We start from the raw sequence: 17,109 nt of genomic DNA on the forward strand, positions 1-17,109 counted from the left end.
TTCCACTCCAAAGTTGCACTTGGTAGAACAAAAATTGTTTTTTACATCAATTTAGTTAAATTGGTGCAAACTCCTGTGTGAAGAATCTTAATTCAGTTTAAGATTGGTTTACATCAATTTAATTTAAATGAACAAGAGATCAGTTTAAGATCAATTGAAATAAACCAAGTTGAAAGTGAATGGAGAATGTCCATCTAGAGGTTTTGCACCAGTTTAATGAAAATGATTTAAAAACACACCTTGTAGTTTAACCTGCTGTAACTATATGTGCAGATCAGGCCTTCGTTATAATATGAGGAATGTCAGATCTGCCCTTCCCTGGTTTTGTGGAGGACTGGGAGTGGTTTCAGCTTTTATTGAAGGTGTGTGGGTTTTTTGTCAGGGTTGGAGTTAAATAGGTGTTCACAAAGAAGCAAAAAAATTTAAACAGTCTGATTAAAAATCACTTGTCCTCAGCCAGGTTTACTTCCCATGCTAGAGAGGATATCATACCCTTACTAGTTCTCCAGTAGTCCATAGAGTCTTCTATGAAAAACACGGAAGGCAACATCTGGTTTTCTAAAGTAAAAATAACATGCAGGGAAACAATTGTTGGGAAAGGACTTTTCAGGGTTGTTTTTTTTTAATCCATCATAAAGAAGTAAAAAAGGCAGAGACCATTTTCCCCACTTTGCGAGTCACCTTTAAAGAAGCCTCCGGTGTCTTGCCCTGTGCATTCTGCCTTCTAAGACATCCACTTTAACTTGTGAAGCAAAGGGAACGTATGGCACTTGGAGACATCACTGTAACTGGCCATTACCCTTTTTAAGCATAGCAGAAGCTTTCAAACTTGCAGAGAGTGGGGATCAGGAGGATTTGGGGCTGAGAGAGAAGGGAGAATATTGGGTAAGCAAAGGCAAGAGGAAATATATAAGAAGAACTGGATGGACCCATAGAAAGGTTGAGGACTAGATTGCTCAGGGGACTGGCAATGGGCAATCCTTTTACCTCTAGATCAACAGGCTAAATTAGACCCAGGGCACTAGCTGTGGAAAGCCACGGTCCTCCAATGGCTCCTTGGTGTCCGATGCAAAAGGAGTGGGGGGCTCACAGTCCAGGTCCCACTGGGTGGGCATCCACATCACCAAAACCATGACACATGGCCCCCTTGTTGGCAGAGCCATCAGAGAAGCAAAGGACTCAATGGGGCCACCAAAAGAGCTCCCCTCTTGCCCTCAGAGGTGGGATGAGACAGATGGCCAGGGTGGGAGAAGCTCTCCTTGTCCAGGGTTCAGCCTCCAGGGCTGTCACTTTTCAGGGGCACTAATCCACTTTACAGACAAGAACTGCCGCTGCCAAAAAGTAAAGTGCAGCATGTGACCAGGTGAGGTTCCTCTAGGGCAACCACAGTGTCGCTCCTCTGCAGGCGCTCCAGGAGACCAGGACACCAGACCCATCATTAGAGTGGGAACCCACCACACCCCAGCCAACGGCACCAGTGAAGGAACAAAGCGACTCCATCCCACCTCCCCAGCAATTATTGCGTCTGGCCCGGCGTGCCGAGGGTTAACGTCTGTGCAAGGGAGGGAGCAGCTGCAGCGTGGCGGACAGATGAGGTCAGGCCCCAGCACAAAGTGGCTATTGTGAGGCAGGCTGCTGCTGCTGCAGGCTTCTGCTTGACCGAGTTCCACCTACGTCTCCCCGCGTGGCAGGATGCAGGCAGGGTCGGGGTGCGGGGATGGGATGCCCGTGCCATCTAACACGCTGCAGCCTCACCCCATCCCTCACCCCATCAGCACAAAATGGGATTTCCGCTGGACTCTATATAAAACAAGGCCAGAAAAAATGACTGGGGACATGGGGATAGGCCATCTCCAATAACTGGCCAAGGACTGCCCTCCCATATACTGCCCTCCCTGCCAGAAGCTTGCCGGGCACAATCAGAGCTCAGCATCAGACCTGGCTCCTTCAGGTTCTCCTTCCCCTGCCACTCCACAGTTTCTCCATAAAACCATCTCAGAGCCTGACTCCCTGCACCTTGTGCAGTCATGTACACCACAGCAGAGCGGTACCAAGCTGCCAGATCACAATCAGGAGCGCTCGAACAATTTGTACAGCGGGAGTGCTGAGGGCTATTGAACTAAACTGTAAACCATGTATGTGATGGAAACTACTTCGAGCGTGGGGGTCCCGCAGCGCCCACAGTTCCAGCACATCTGATCACAATAGTTGTGCTTTGCACTGGTGTGAATCATTGCGCAGGGTGCAGGGCAACAGAAAACTACGCCTCACTTGTCTCTTCATTTCCTTTACTTGGCAAGAGATTTCCCCAAAGCAGAAGGCAGGTTTAATCTTTTTGTGAGTCTGGAGAGAACAAAGAGTGATTTCCCTATTGTCAAGACTTGGGTTGGGTGTTTGGTTTTTGAATTCCTTAGCACTAAGCAATGTTGCTAGAGCTTGGGCACAAATGCTTCAGTCTGGTGAGGAGCCTATAATGCAAAAAAACACATGGGGGAAAAGGTCAGATTTCACTGGTGTAAATCTGGAGTAACTCCACTGGCTCCAGATTTACACTAGGTAGTGGGATCAGAATCAGGCTCAGACTAGATAGTGGAGGGAATCAGAGAGGCAAGTCAACAGATGCAGATTAGACAGATTATTAATTAGCTAGATTAGATTAGACAGATAGGAAGACAATAGATGGACCATTTTGCTCCGCTCAACACAGGAATCAAAGTGGGTTAAGGAAGGCAGGCTAAGGCAGCTTTTCACCACTTGTACACCTCCCCTATTCTCAGGGCTGCCTTAATTTACCCCAGGCTACCCCTAGGGGCCATTGAGGCAGCTGGGAATAGCCAGAGGCCAGTGTCACTGTGGTCATGTACTCTTTCCCTCAGCTATGCCCCTTACAGCAGGAGAAGGTTACGGGAGGTGGGGGGGTGGGAATCAATCCTTTGCTCTAGCCCAATTCCACTGTATGAAGGAAATTCCCCACGGTGGAATTATACAAACCGCCAGGTTTGTATAATTTTTTGGTGGTGCCCAGAATGGGTCCAAGATGAGCCATCACGTCCATAGGATGGGGCCCCATGCTTCAGGGGGATGTGGGGTCCAGGGCACCCTGGGTGGTTAGTGGGGGGCCTGGCACTGGCAACAGTGAGCGAGCCGGCCCCAGCCTGCTCCCCCCTGCCCTGCCGGCTCCCAGCATCAAGGAGTTGGAAGCCGGAAAGAGGCAGGGAGGGGCTTGGTGGAAGGGGTGAAATGGAGGCAGAAGGGGGCGGAGTAGAGGTGGAAGGAGGCAGGGCAGTGGCTTGGGGGAAGGGGTAGAGTGGGGGCAGGGCAGAACCGAGGCAGAAATAGGCGGGACAGAGTGGAGCAGGGCAGGCTGGGTCCGTGTTGCTCGCTGCTGCCATTGCCAGACCCCCCAGTAACCCTCCAATCTGTCCTGGACCCCACGGCCCCTTGAAGCATGGGGCTCCCCAAAGTGCATGCCCCAGGGCAGTTGCCCCGGTCCAGCCTATGGAAGGGACGGCTCTGAAACTATAAGCCCAATCATTGGTGGAGCCAGGCCCACGTTCCTGAATATTGGTGGAGCACGGGCACCACGGGCCCATACAACTCGCCGCCTATGTTTCCCAATGGCTAGATCCACTGGCTTTATGGCTAGCACAACAATGAACCAAGCTCTGTGAGCTCATGTCCCACACTTGGACTTGGGTCCCTGCCCAGGGCTAACACTGCAGGGTGCTGTCTTTCACATAAAATGTTACACCAAAATGTCTTCGACCCAGCTCTGGGAGCTGCTCAACTAGACCTTACAGACATCCTGGGACTTTTGGAAAAGGAGTATGGGATAATTCAGTTATCCTGGCCCATCCCCCATCTTTCTGTCTTGCAATAAAATAGATTCTAACATCCCTGGCTGCATATGAGCTATTGCTGCATGTTAAATGGCTGCTGGATTCACCTACACAGTCACCGCACTGGTAACCCTATTGAAAAATAATACACTATCAGTCCGTAATCCCGGGGAGAGGTGGGTAGGGGGGTAATACTAGAGTAAGCTGCAGTGATTTTGACCTTTACCATGGAATACCATTGAATTTCTTTAAAGGAGTATTAGAGAGACAAGGTGGGCGAGGTAGTATCTTTTATTGGACCAACTTCTGTTGTTCAAGTTACACGCAACTCTTTTTCAGGTCCCAGAAGTTGGTCCAATGAAAAACATTACCTCACTCACTCTAATAGCTTGGGACCAACACGGCTACAGCACCACATACATGTGAGGGAGTATCTCTTTCTTGTGTACGTATTATTAATTATAGGTTTCCCATTATGCTTATCTCCAAAGATAGTATCTGAGTTCCTCAAAACTATTGATGGACATGTAAAAGCAGCAAAGAATCCTGTGGCACCTTATAGACTAACAGACGTTTTGGAGCATGAGCTTTCGTGGGTGAATACCCACTTCCTCAGATGCATGTAGTGGAAATATCCAGGGGCAGGTATATATATGCTAGCAAGCAAGCTAGAGATAACGAGGTCAGTTCAATCAGGGAGGATGAGGCCCTGTTCTAGCAGTTGAGGTGTGAAAACCAAGAGAGGAGAAACTGGTTCTGTAGTTGGCAAGCCATTCACAGTCTTTGTTCAATCCGGAGCTGATGGTGTCAAATTTGCAGATGAACTGAAGCTCAGCAGTTTCTCTTTGAAGTCTGGTCCTGAAGTTTTTTTGCTGCAGGATGGCCACCTTAAGGTCTGCTATAGTGTGGCCACCTTAAGGTCTGCTATCTGCTTTTACAGATCCAGACTAACACGGCTACCCCTCTGATGATGGACATGGCATCACAACACCCACTGGAGGGAGGGAGGGAGGGAAGTATTACCACCCCATTTTACAGATGGGACAGCTGCTGAGACACAGAGCTTAAGGAGCACATTTTCCAAAGGGTCCATTAAATGTGGGAGCCTTCATTTTTGGGTGGCATATTGGGCCTGCATTTAGGAGATATGAGCACCTACAGTTCCCCTTGATTTCAGTTACAGTAGTGGATCTTCAGCATCTCTGAAGATCAGATCCTATGTGTCATCTGAGGTTAGAGAGTCAAAATCAGAGGGCACATGAAAATTTGAGCTTAAGTATGGAGACGCAACTACTTCACTACACACAAAATTCTCCCTCACCCCACCCCAGGGAGAGGATGAGAGACTAAACAAATCACAGATGACGGATGTTAGTCACCTTACTTAATGCACTGCTGGAAGGCGCTCAGATGCTATCATGAGGAGGACACTGTAAGAACCAATCTAGAACAGAACAAAATAGACTAGAACCCTAATTTCTGCATCACAGCTCAGTGAGGTCTGCAATCTGACAGTGCTTCTGGATCCCACCTGTTTTTAAAATCCAAGATAGCATCAGTGACACCAGACAATTCCACAGACTTTTTTGGGGACCACCCTTGACTATCACTTGGAAGCTACAGCTAGTACAAAGTGCAGTTACCCACTTACATAGAGCTATGATCTCTCTAGGGAATGGATTGGCTGAATGTACATAAGTGACTGACTCTCTGTTGTTCCTGGATTGTCTCTATGACGTATGGGCTCCAGGTACCTTTACAGACAGCTCATCTCCTTGTGCACTGCTGAAACTGGCAAGATCAGCAAAGGCATCTTTGCTAACATCCCTAAGATCTGATTTCTGAGGCCAGGGAGCTGCACATCCTCAGGGGAGAGTCCTCAGCTCTGCATTCACTTCCTGATTTGACCTGACAATTTGGCCTGTGCCCGTTGATCTGCAGAGCATGTCATCAAGTCCATCTATTCACTTACAGCCAAATATTAAAGTCATTTCTCAGTTTTCTCTCGGGCCGTACACAAGTAAAACTCCATTTGCTCATGGAAATGCCCTGTTTGAAAACACAGACACCTGGAAGGTTGAAAAATAAACACGGAGGAAGTATTCATTAAATCCCTTTCACTCCAGCTCATCTGTACAGTATGTTCCAAGATTAGCCACTGCTTAGACAACAAGTTAACTCTCCTGTTTGCCAGACCCTGCTGAAAAGTCTGGGGCTCTAGTTTCACAGCTGTCAAGTCTGGAAGGGGGCTCTTCAGAAACAGCTCACAGGCTTCTGATTCATTGTTGCCAATGTGACATTTCCTCCCCAGGTTCCTGGTGCCGGGTCCAGTGCAGTCCACAGGGAATGTCCAGTCTCGCCTAGCATATTATCTGATGTCTACATGGTTCATCTCACTTTTGCAGTCACCGCCAGAGACCCTTGGAAATATTAACGAATAAGTACTGGCTTAGATGTGAGCTGCAACCCTGCCAGCAATGTTTCCATTGGTGTAACAGCGCTGCCATTGCCATCTTGCTCCCTTTCAAGTGCTGCAGCACCACAAAAGAGAAGAGAATTCGGGGGTACCTCTCAGCCATATGTCCCAACATGTGCCCATCCAAGGTTTTCTTGTTAGTTTGCTTGATGACCCTGAATGCTGTAACACAAACCAGGCAATAGAGTAAATTAAAGTGTATATGTAGGATTGTTCCTTCAACAGCAACACAGGGACTTCTTGGGCTAGGGAACCTCCACTGCAGTCCCTGGACAGGAAAGAAATCACTGCAAGAACAGACTTCCCTGTCAACTGTTATCTTTTAGCTGGACATCAGGAGGGACAGAGTTCAGAAACTGCTGCTCCCAAAATAAAGGTCACTTACAACTTAAGCTAAAGGAGGGGCTTATTTAGGCTTCATGGGCAACATAATTACATACAACTGAGCAGGTTCTCTCCAGGAGAAGGAAGCATAGACACACACAAACAATCAACACAAATACCTAGCAGTTGTACTGGGATTTCTAAAGTTAATCAGATATGAGTGCCAACCTGCAAATAGCACTGGGACTTAGAAGCAACACAGGCTGGGGCCACTAGGGGGTGACACTATCATCTATACTTGAGACTAAGCCCCTGCCAGAAAAGCAACCAGCTAACAGGATGCCCTTAGGTGACTGCATTATGCGCAGCACAAGAGGCTCAGGGATGTAATGATATGTCCTTGCAGTTATGCTGTTCAGGCACTAGAGGTCCCTATACTGCATAGATGTTTCTAAAAAGGGAATGGTCTTGGGAAATCAACAAAAGGTGGAAATGAATTCGTTTTGTTGGTAGTTTGCTGCTTTCTTCCACAGTAAATGCCTGCTGATCAAGGAAGTCTGTGGCCCTGTATATTATGATGGGAAAAGTGATTACCTTAGCCTCAACAGTGCCCAGTGTTTGTTAACAGCACCAAAATGTACTCTTTTGGCGCCAAAATAAAATCCCTTCAATTGCTCCAGATCAAAACTTTCCCCTCCAGAACTTTAGGACCCTTTGCAATGCACTTCTTCATGTATATATGCAACACTGCCCTCTGCTGAATGGAAAGTCAGACCTGCAGATGCCTTTCTGCATACATAGCCCTCTAGTGGCTGGAGGACCCTAGTGATTATAAATAGTAGATTATACAGGTCTGTCACATCTTAGGCAGGGGTTCTGTTCCGCGGTTATCGCACAAAGTGAAAACCACGTATAGTAAGAACCCCAAGCCCTTTAAATCCCGCCAGCAGCTCCGTGGCAGGGAGCCCGGTGGAGCCCTTTAAATGCCCCTCCTCATCCCACCACCAGAGCTGCGGGTGGAATTTAAAGGGCTCCGCCAGGCTTCCCACCCTGGTCGGGAGCCTGGAGGAGCCCTTTAAATCCTGCCCTCAGCTCCGGCACCAGGATGGGAGGGCATTTAAAGGGCCTGAAGCTCCACGGTGGCTGGAGCCTTGGGTCCTTTAATTCGCCCCATGGGCTACCAGTCACCTCTGCAGCTGGGAGCCCCCTGAGTGATTTAAAGGCCCTGGGACTCCCAGTCACAGCTGGTGCCCCAGGACCTTTAAATCTTGAGGCCACGCCCCCTCTGGGACTCCAGGCCTTTCAGTGTAAAGCTGAAATCGCGCATGTTAAATGCGCGTAAGTTGCAAAAGACCTGTAATAGACTAGTACTGCGACTTAGGGGGCTAGTCTAGGACTCCAGAAACCCATGTGCAATTCCGTGCTCCACTACAGACTTCCTGTGTGACCTTGGGCAAGTCACTTACTCTCTGTGCTGCAACACTCCATCTGAAACTTGGAGACAATAGCACTTTCCTACATCAAGGGAGTGCTGGAAGGAGAAATACATTAAAAATTGTGAGGCACTCATGAAAAATCAAAATTGAAGGAACCTCCAGAGAAAAAACAGAGGGTTTAAAGCCCCCCAAATAAGCCATTAAACCATCTGATTGCATACTGTATTATATTATAAAATATACCAAATAAGGTCTTTTATGAAAGCTTATAATATTCTGAACTTGATGGTCACTACAAGACACGTATACAGACCATGGTTATAAATTTATGAATTTGTCTGTATAGAAAACTGTGCTCACAAACTCCAACTACACCTCCCTGCAAGGTGGTGAGCAGCTAAGCAAGGAGAGGCACTTCCCAAGTCAGATGTCTACATGGAACTGGCTTCAAATAACCATCTAATGTCCAGCCAGGACAAAAAATGATGGACTGTTAAAGTTAATGGGAAGATATTGAGACATCCTGGCAATCATTCCAAGAGGGAATTCCCCACTGTGAATAACCATGAGACAACATGGTCCGAGAGAAGGAGGAGAAAGGAAAAAGCCTTTTAAAAAGAGGCTTGGAATGGAGGCTGGTCATCCAGCAACTGAGAACTGCATCTAGGTGGATCCATGAATGCTGGATCCCTCTTATAGCTAGTAGGTACTCTGGGAAACTGTTCAAAGGCATTAGGTAGCTTATATTAGAAAAGGGATGTTGTCTAATACCAAAGTGTAAAGCCTGAGGTTGCATCTTTATGTTTATTTTCTGTGCAACTTGTATATGTTTGCTCTCCCTCACTATCTGATCTTTGAATCTGCTGGTTTTTTAATTAAATAAACTTTTGCTTTATTTTTATTCTAAACAGGTCTCCATTGTGCAAACTGTGTGGAGTATGTGTGCCAAAATGAACTGATACCTGGAAGGCAGATTTCATGCCTTTGGAGGTTACAAATCGGAAGGGGATGGTCAACATGTCTGGTACTGAAGACCACGGGGAGGACAGATTTGGGGAGACCCAGTACAGGATGGGCTGTTTGCATCATACTGCAATGAGTAACTAGGCTGGTGAGCACCAGGCTGAGACCTTATGCTTGTGGGCTGGCTACTGGTGTCAGGGATCTGAACAGGGCCAGCGCAACCCATTAGGAGACCTAGGCGGTCACCAAGGCCGCGGACATTTGGGGGGGCAGTGACTGTGGCAGCCGGATGTTCAGCCGCCGCGGTCATCGGCGATATTTTGGGGGCGGGACCTTCCGCCGCCTCCGTCGGGGGTGCCATTTTGGGGGCGGGACCTTCTGCCACCTAGGGCGCCAAAAAGGCTGCCGGCACTCCTGGATCTGAACCAGAGCCATATGGCATCACGGCACCCTGAAATTACAGGCCAAGTGGTGACAGAACCCTTTACGGCTCTGTGTGGCACTGGGGGGCCATATAAGTAGATAGATTCTTCATTAGCGTATAAGTAGCTGAGGCTGGTGTTTTGGAACTGTGAGTTTAGAGTTCTCTTTTCCATACCAGACATATGCAAACTCCACAGTAACAATGGCGCCCAATGCTTAAGTCACACATCCATTACATACTCTGAAGAAATTTCTGTTATATCTGATTTATAAAACTTTTTGAAGAAAATAGGATCTAAATGTTAAGCTTTAAAATTATCTGAGAGCAAGTGCCCCTTTAATGGGCAGGTGTACTCTAAAAAGTGGCTCTGTAAGCACCACTGACAATGTATATTGTCTTGCAGTGATACCAGACCAAATCTGCACACTTTTAGAAAAGGGTTCCCCCCTTCCCTCCCCCCATTAACTGCCAGCCCTGAATCCTTTCCACTCTGGTCTGAGAACCTGGTCTGATCTGGTCCTTTCTGACTCTTTCATCACCTGCAATAAGGAACCTATACTCTGAATGTTGTTAAATCCAGCATTTATAATGGTGTTTCAAGTATTCACTGCTGTCAACTCTCATAATTTTATTCAGAGCCTTATAATATCAGGTTTTTTGTTTCTCAAAGCCCCAGCTGCTGGAATCAACAGACTACATGAGAATCTCAGATTTCACTTTTTTTAAAAGTAAGTTTCTAGCTGCTATGACTGCAGATAAAAGCTTGAAAACAAGAAACAAGGGCAGCCTAAAGGCTTAGAAGACACATGAAAGCAATCCAATGGATAACTGTTTATGAAATCTCATGATTTTTTGGACCTTGACTTACAATTTTTGAATGCATGTGGTTGGCAATACTGTGTATTTGTGTTTAATGGGACAGATCCCTGGGCCCTGAGGCAGCTCAAAGCAGCCAGAAGGCTGTCCTAAAGGGGCAGCTAGCACAGGGGAATGTCTAGGTGGCATAAAACCAGCATTGCAAGCTCTGTGGCACCTGCCTCCAGTCCCCTCCCCCACATATGAGGGGCATATGAAGAGATTGTCAAGTAGGGGACTAGCATTTGGTTCAGCGGATCCTTGATCAGCACAAAGATCCCTATAATGGGACCTCTCCAGCCAGTGTAAAGTATAGCCTTCACATTGCTCTGAGTTACAGCAGGGTCTTTCAGCTGCTTCAGGTGACTTAGGACCATCTTCCCTGCCTCTCTTCAGCTCAGGATCTAGCCCACTGAGTTTATGTTGCCACAGGCTGCTTTGTTAACCCAGCAGGCAGCCATTTATGGGGGGCAGGAGGTGTCAAAAAAAACCCACAAGATCTGATCTTCATCTAATATTTAAATGCCTGCATGGTGGAGCAGCTTTGAAGAGGCCAAAGCTCATTATTTTGACTGCATCAAGGGCACTGTGAAGCCAAAACAAGGCTGCATAAAACAGACACACAGGTTGCTGCTGAGACCCTGGGGTTTGCTTTATCTCCTGAGCACATGGTTCTAAGCACCGTCCCTCCCTCACAACATACACGCACCCACATAACGACACCCCGTCAATGTCTTAGCGAGCCTTTCACCTTCACATGACTGGGCTTGTTTATGAAGGATTAACTTCATTTGTGTATGCAAATGAGCACACTTTTGCATAAATAAGTACTATATTAGAAATTACAGGCCAGGATGATTAACAGACTGAAGGGACTACTTCTCATAGCATTATGAGCTACCAGGGGACGAGAATAATAGAAGACGACGACTAGAATAATAAATACAATAATAAATAATAGCGGGAAATGCCGGACTAACCCATTTGCTCTCCGCCATTCACTTGCCCCATATTCCCTTCTGAACATCATGTACATAATAACGACACAGGGGAACACACTGGAGTTGCTGGCTCTCTAATAGGATAAAAGGATCTCACTCTCCAGTGAGCTAATCCATTTATAGGACACGTAATTAACCACTGTGTTTGCAGAACATTCTCCCCAGCAGTTGCTCGGCTGCCTGAGACTTGCACGAGGCCTGAATGCAACGGAACCCTGTCTGCACCTGCTTCACATCACGATCGTTTCACTAGCCGGCAGGGGGTTTAGGGCACCATCTGCGGCAATAGCACGTAGCGCTGTGATGGAGTTTGATCTCACATGCTAAAAGGGCTAGCCCAGGCACCTGGCTGAGTACTCACTACAGAACACATAGGTCTTGCTATTCCACTGCCTATTCCTTTGTTTGTCTTTCAGTGCATGTATATATGTGGCCCTCACCACTGTAGTCTCCAAGCACTATTTGGATCGGGTAGCATTTTACATCCACTTAGCTCCTTTCTAAATCACTGCAGGTGGTGCATGGTGGTGGAGAAACAGGCCAATAGGAGCTAGATACTGCAGGAAGCAGAGTGGGCAGTTGGATAGGCAGCACTCTTCCCTGTACCCACATACACACTTCAATCCATACTGGACTGAGCTTCAGCAGTTATCCTTGCCCATAGCTGTTGGCACACATCAGCCGCCACATGTCACACCATTTTAAACTTCTCATGGCAAGAGAGATCCATTTGGACTTCATCAGACCTCTCTTGAACTTACTTCTGCCTCTGTTTGCCTAACTGCATCCTCTGCATTAGTGATCTTAGTGCATGTCAGGGTCTTATTTCAGTCTAGTTCATTCCCAGCACTTTGCCTGAAACAAGCTGCAGCCTTAGTGACACCTTTGGAGCCAAGATTTTGATTCAATCCATAAGAGCAATATTCACAGTATAGATGCAAATTTGAACTTCACATGTTGTGTTCTGGTCCGCTGCGCGTGCCTGTGTATTTTAATACAAATTATTTGGATCCAGAAGTTTGGAAGGCAAAAGAAACCAGTGGCTGAATATAGTGGAGAGTTCTGTACTGCAGAACGAGCAATGTAAGCAAGTTTCAAAATGGCTAACTCCTGCTGCTTTCTATCTCACCCAATAGCCACACCACACACCCAGCAGCCACACTGGAAGGAAAATAACCTGGTGTTTTTCAACTTCTTGTGGTTTATGGTTTCACCCCTCTCTGAGGTCTCCCTGTAGAATATTCAGAGCATCTGCCTGTAGTTGGAGAGTTCGCAAAATGTAGCAAGCAGAGGGGAAGGATTATGGCAACATAAAATGCCTTTTAAGCACCCCATGCAGGATGACTCAGTTAGATATTCCAGGAAGAACACTGTGGCGATGATCAAAATTGGAGAAAAAAAGACATGGGCATACTTAAGAGGATCCTGTACTATCGCTATCTTCATCAGTGCACGATGTATTTTCCAAAAGGCCTGAAAGCATTTTCCATGATGGCACCAATTCCATCCTTGACAATTAGGCTCACTCCTCCAAAAAGCATTTCAAAAAGAGACAAGAGGGCTAAATGTGTGATTCAGGGAATGATGAGAACCCTGATTAAACTGAAAGAATGTTTTAAGAACACTTTGTGTTATAAATAAACTACAACCAAACTGCACCCATCATGATATCACAGCAACATGTCAGGCAGTGAGTACCTAACAAAACATTCCAGCTTTGCTTTGGAGGTTTGCATTAAGATATGCTGAACGTACCAACTTATCACCGAGCTGGGCACAATGTGTTCTTTCTCTCTGCATCGGTGTGCATGTGTCTCATCTCTTTCTCCAGTACAGAGTGACACTAGACTCCTCAGCGGTAAAGGCTGAAACAAATCTTCCATTATAAACCTCATTATACTCCCTAATTTCCAACAGCTTCACCAAACCACCCTCCCTGCAATGTCACAAGTATGAATTTACAGCAACATAGAATTTATCCAGGAAAATTGGACCAGGTATTTGAATGAAATGGGGCGGGGGAGGCAAAACCAGAGGTGCTCTCACTTTGTGGACATTTCCGCATTTCCACAGTACAGGCCCAGTTATATGAGCTTCGGAAATTATCTACCAACCTTCCAGATGCTTCCTGAACACCACATTCGCCCCATGCACCGTTAAGCCAAAGCCTGCAAGAGCATCTGGCAAACAAACATACAAGGGGATTTCTACCCTACAGAGCTTGCAAACTCTGCAGGAGTAGCCAAAGGTCATGTCCGCACTAAGAAAAGGGTGTGTTTTTACAACAAGATAGCTAATGAGTTATAAAATCATAATATAGGCAGGGCAAGCTGTAGATTTACCTTGATGTACCTGGGCAACTAGGGTTCACCTTAAACAGCTACACAGAGGTAAAACTACAGGTTGATCTGGCTACACCAGGATTTTACAATGTTAACTATCTTGCTGTAAAAAACACACCTTTTTTCCTAGTGTAGGCATGACCACAGATTTTACAAAACAGACTACAGGATTCCTACAGCCCTTAAGAGAACGCCAAGCTTTGCAAGCTCATTCCTATATGAGACCACTTTGTATAAGAAATAGGCATGGTATGGGGGGGGGGTGAAGATCTCCCAACTCTACTCTCCAATTTTTATTCTTTTCACTTCCCTTTAGCCAGAAGAGATACTATATTTTCTTGATGTGTGACTTTAAAACTACAGTTTGCTTTTTGGGGGGGTTCCTTTAAACCACTGACCGTTCTCCACATTAACTGCACCTAAACAAACTGCTGTGTGTGTGGGAATAGTGCACAGGTGAGATTTTCAAAGGCTCCTAACACTGCTCCCATTAACTCCAGGGGGAGAGGAGTTAGACCAACACTAAGGAGTTTAAAAATCTCAGCCTAAGGGTTCAAACTCAAAGGTCCCAGTCCTCCATGCAAAACACCCACTGATTTCAATGCATGCAAGAAAGGTAAGATGGATCCACAGAGGTGCAGTTTGGTAACTTTTAAGAGACTCCTTTGAACCAACAGGAGATGGGCTACTCAGAGTTAAGAAGGAAAAATCTAAATTATGAACTCTGCCCATGCTAGGACAGCTGCGCTAGTAACAGCTGGGCTGCACAGACTCCCAAGCCAAAGCTTTTCCAAAAGATTATTTCCTAGAGTATTAACTCTAGTTACGGGCCCGATGGCAAAGCCAGTCCTGCCCATCAAACTGGAATGACAGAGACTCTCAAACTTGGCACAGGCAAGCTCTGCAATAAGTCTCTCTAATTCTGTCGTGGCACAAGGGGAGTGCAAAATCCTGGCATTACTTGCTAATCCCATATCGTCGTCAGATCATCCTGTTTCTACCGCTTCCAAATCCAAGCTGCGGTCGTTCCCTCACTCCCCAGTTTCCCTGCTGCTCTTCTTGAACCCAGGATCTCTCCTGGGGAGATGATGGGATCCAGACACATCTCATTGCAGCTATGCTTGGTGCTGTCAGTTAAGTGCAGGAAGGTGTTGGAGGGAACAGGTATATTAACTAGAGCAAAGATACGTCTTTTGGGATTCTGCTCCCACAGCTGCCACCAACTCTGTATAACTTTGGGCAAGTCACTTACAGCCAAGAGTGCTCAGCAGCCAACTCCCACTGTTCCTCTGTCGAAAGTCTGGCCACTGAGTTAGGTGCCTAAATAGGAGCTGGTCTCTTGAAAATCTGGCCCGTAATCTCTCTGCTTCAATTTCCCCATCTATATAATGGAGATACACAGTAATGCACAGGGGTGTTGTGATATTTAATTAATGAGCTTAAAAAGTGCTTTGAGACTTAGTGTCTCTTTGAAGATCTTGATACACCCAAGATGGCTTCCTCTCTCACTCCTCAGCGGGCTCCTCTGGGTCTCCGTTCCCTTCAACTCATTCTCCCCTAGCCCATGCAGATCCGATTTCCTTCCCTTCTCAAAGCCCTGCAATGCAGCCACAAGCATCATGAGGACTGAACAAGACTCTCTTTGGGACTTGCTGATGCTGCCCATTAAGTAGCCAAAAGAGGTCGCTGTTGGGTCACTGCCTTTCTCCATAGGGGCTGAATGCATTACTGTTGCAGGGCTCCCATTCTCTGCTATCCTGGAGAAGGAGAGACTGGGACTATTAATCCAAGTGTAACCTCTCGCTTGGTATGTGACCACTAGATCACAGGAGACTGACTCATGCTTCCACAGGAGACACCCTCTTGTACCTTCAGTCAGGAACCAAAACAGGAGGTCATCAAGGCAACAGGCTCCAGATGCTCCCAGAAGGAATAAATGTGAGTTTGTTGCTGCTAGCTGATAATAGCAAGGGTGGTGTTAAGACAGCATGATGCTCAGAACAGCTATATTCACCACACAGTTCTCTCAGTTGCATAAGCTCACAGGGATGGAGAGCACAGAGGAGGTGATGCTGTGTTGCCAGTCCCTTGGGGAGAACAAGATCGAAGCACAGCTGTCCTTTCCTGACAGAGGCACCCATGCAGAGACTCACCCATCCATCTTCTTTCAGCCTACTCCCATTGCATGTATGACAAAGGCAACTCTTAACTTGCTCAAGATAGGCCAGGACCTAAACCAGAAGGAAGGCATTGAGGGACAGTAGCAGAGATGTGTGGGCCCAGGCATGGAATGGCAAATATATTCCACATCAGGACTGAAGTGCGCTCTTACAGCTGTGGCTGGAATAACAGAAGATGCTAGAAGGTGGGAACTGGGGTTCATTAGCAGCACAGCTATAAGGAGACCTATAAATGGAGCAGCAGCAGCTGCTCCAAGTCAGCACTGAGGGGCAATAGCAGAGCTGACTGGGGGCAGGAACTGGAAGAGCAGAGGGGTGCTCACAACTCGGGATTACTGACGTGTACCCAGAGAGCTGTGTGAAGGGAGCCCACACATTAACGGATTCGTGGTGACCCATGCTCAGGGACAGCTTTGCTAATCCTGCAGAACAGTGGCTGATCCCTCGCTGAGGACCAGCTCTCCTCCTGCTCTGATTCAACCAGCCGTGCCAACGCACAAGAGCTTCCATTGTCGTGTGTGTTGCACAGAAAACACATCCCAGGTTTTCCATAATGATAACCATCCACAGCACACTTACAGGGCACAACGGAAGAGAGAGAGCGCTGCTGGCTGGCAGAATTATAATCATCTCCTCAGAGGCAGGGTGGAGGTGCCCACACCCTCCCCATTGAGCCGCTCTCTACTTCTCAGCGCCTGGGTGTTCTCAGATGGCACCCCGCCCTCCCTTCCCTGCTATCTGCCTACACGGACTCTATAAATGTCTTAATCAGCAAACCAGATGTCAGCTCTGAGGGCACAGAGCCAAAGATTCTCTCCAGTAAACACTGGACCAAGAGAACAGAACAGCCATCATCTCCCAGCCTCCTCCAGGGAAACAGAGACAGGGGACGAGAGAGAGAATGAGAACTGTCGGCCATTCCTCACCAGCAGTGAGTGTGGTAATGTCTGATCCCTTCTTTGCTGCAGGGCTATAGATCTTTGTGGGCTTGATGGATTGGATGAGCTAATAAATCTTTTCAGTCCGAAACTGCTACAGTCCTAGGATTGCCTCACAGCAGTCAAGCCCCCCGCCCCATTCCTCCACAATGCTCTGAACCCCTCGTTGTGCCTGGCATATCACCCCGGAATGTTGGCTGGGGGGAGGAGCACAGAGAGGCAGGAGACTTTCCCATTGTGATAAGGCAGAATTGCAAGATGCGATTTGGGGGGGAATCCAGGATTTTGTAAATGCAGAGGCCAGAGGGTTACGAAAAGCAGGAATCAGGAC

At 47.2% G+C, this 17,109-nt stretch overlaps 1 protein-coding gene across 3 annotated transcripts in view; it reads right to left on the reverse strand.

Annotated features, from left to right (window-relative positions):
- LOC115648935 overlaps positions 1-17,109 on the reverse strand; it is a 77,612-nt gene that overhangs the window by 29,053 nt on the left and 31,450 nt on the right. Inside the window, exon 4 of one of the 3 annotated variants that reach the window (XM_030557314.1) lies at positions 6,263-6,477. The exons of the other annotated variants lie outside the window; for them this stretch is intronic. Within the exon in view, the coding sequence (XP_030413174.1) occupies positions 6,364-6,477 (114 nt within the window). The 3' untranslated portion in view covers positions 6,263-6,363. Of the gene's footprint in view, positions 1-6,262; positions 6,478-17,109 lie in introns of those variants that run through there. 3 annotated transcript variants of the gene reach the window in all.

This window comes from Gopherus evgoodei, chromosome 3, assembly GCF_007399415.2.
Source record: "Gopherus evgoodei ecotype Sinaloan lineage chromosome 3, rGopEvg1_v1.p, whole genome shotgun sequence".
Taxonomy (NCBI): domain Eukaryota; kingdom Metazoa; phylum Chordata; order Testudines; family Testudinidae; genus Gopherus; species Gopherus evgoodei.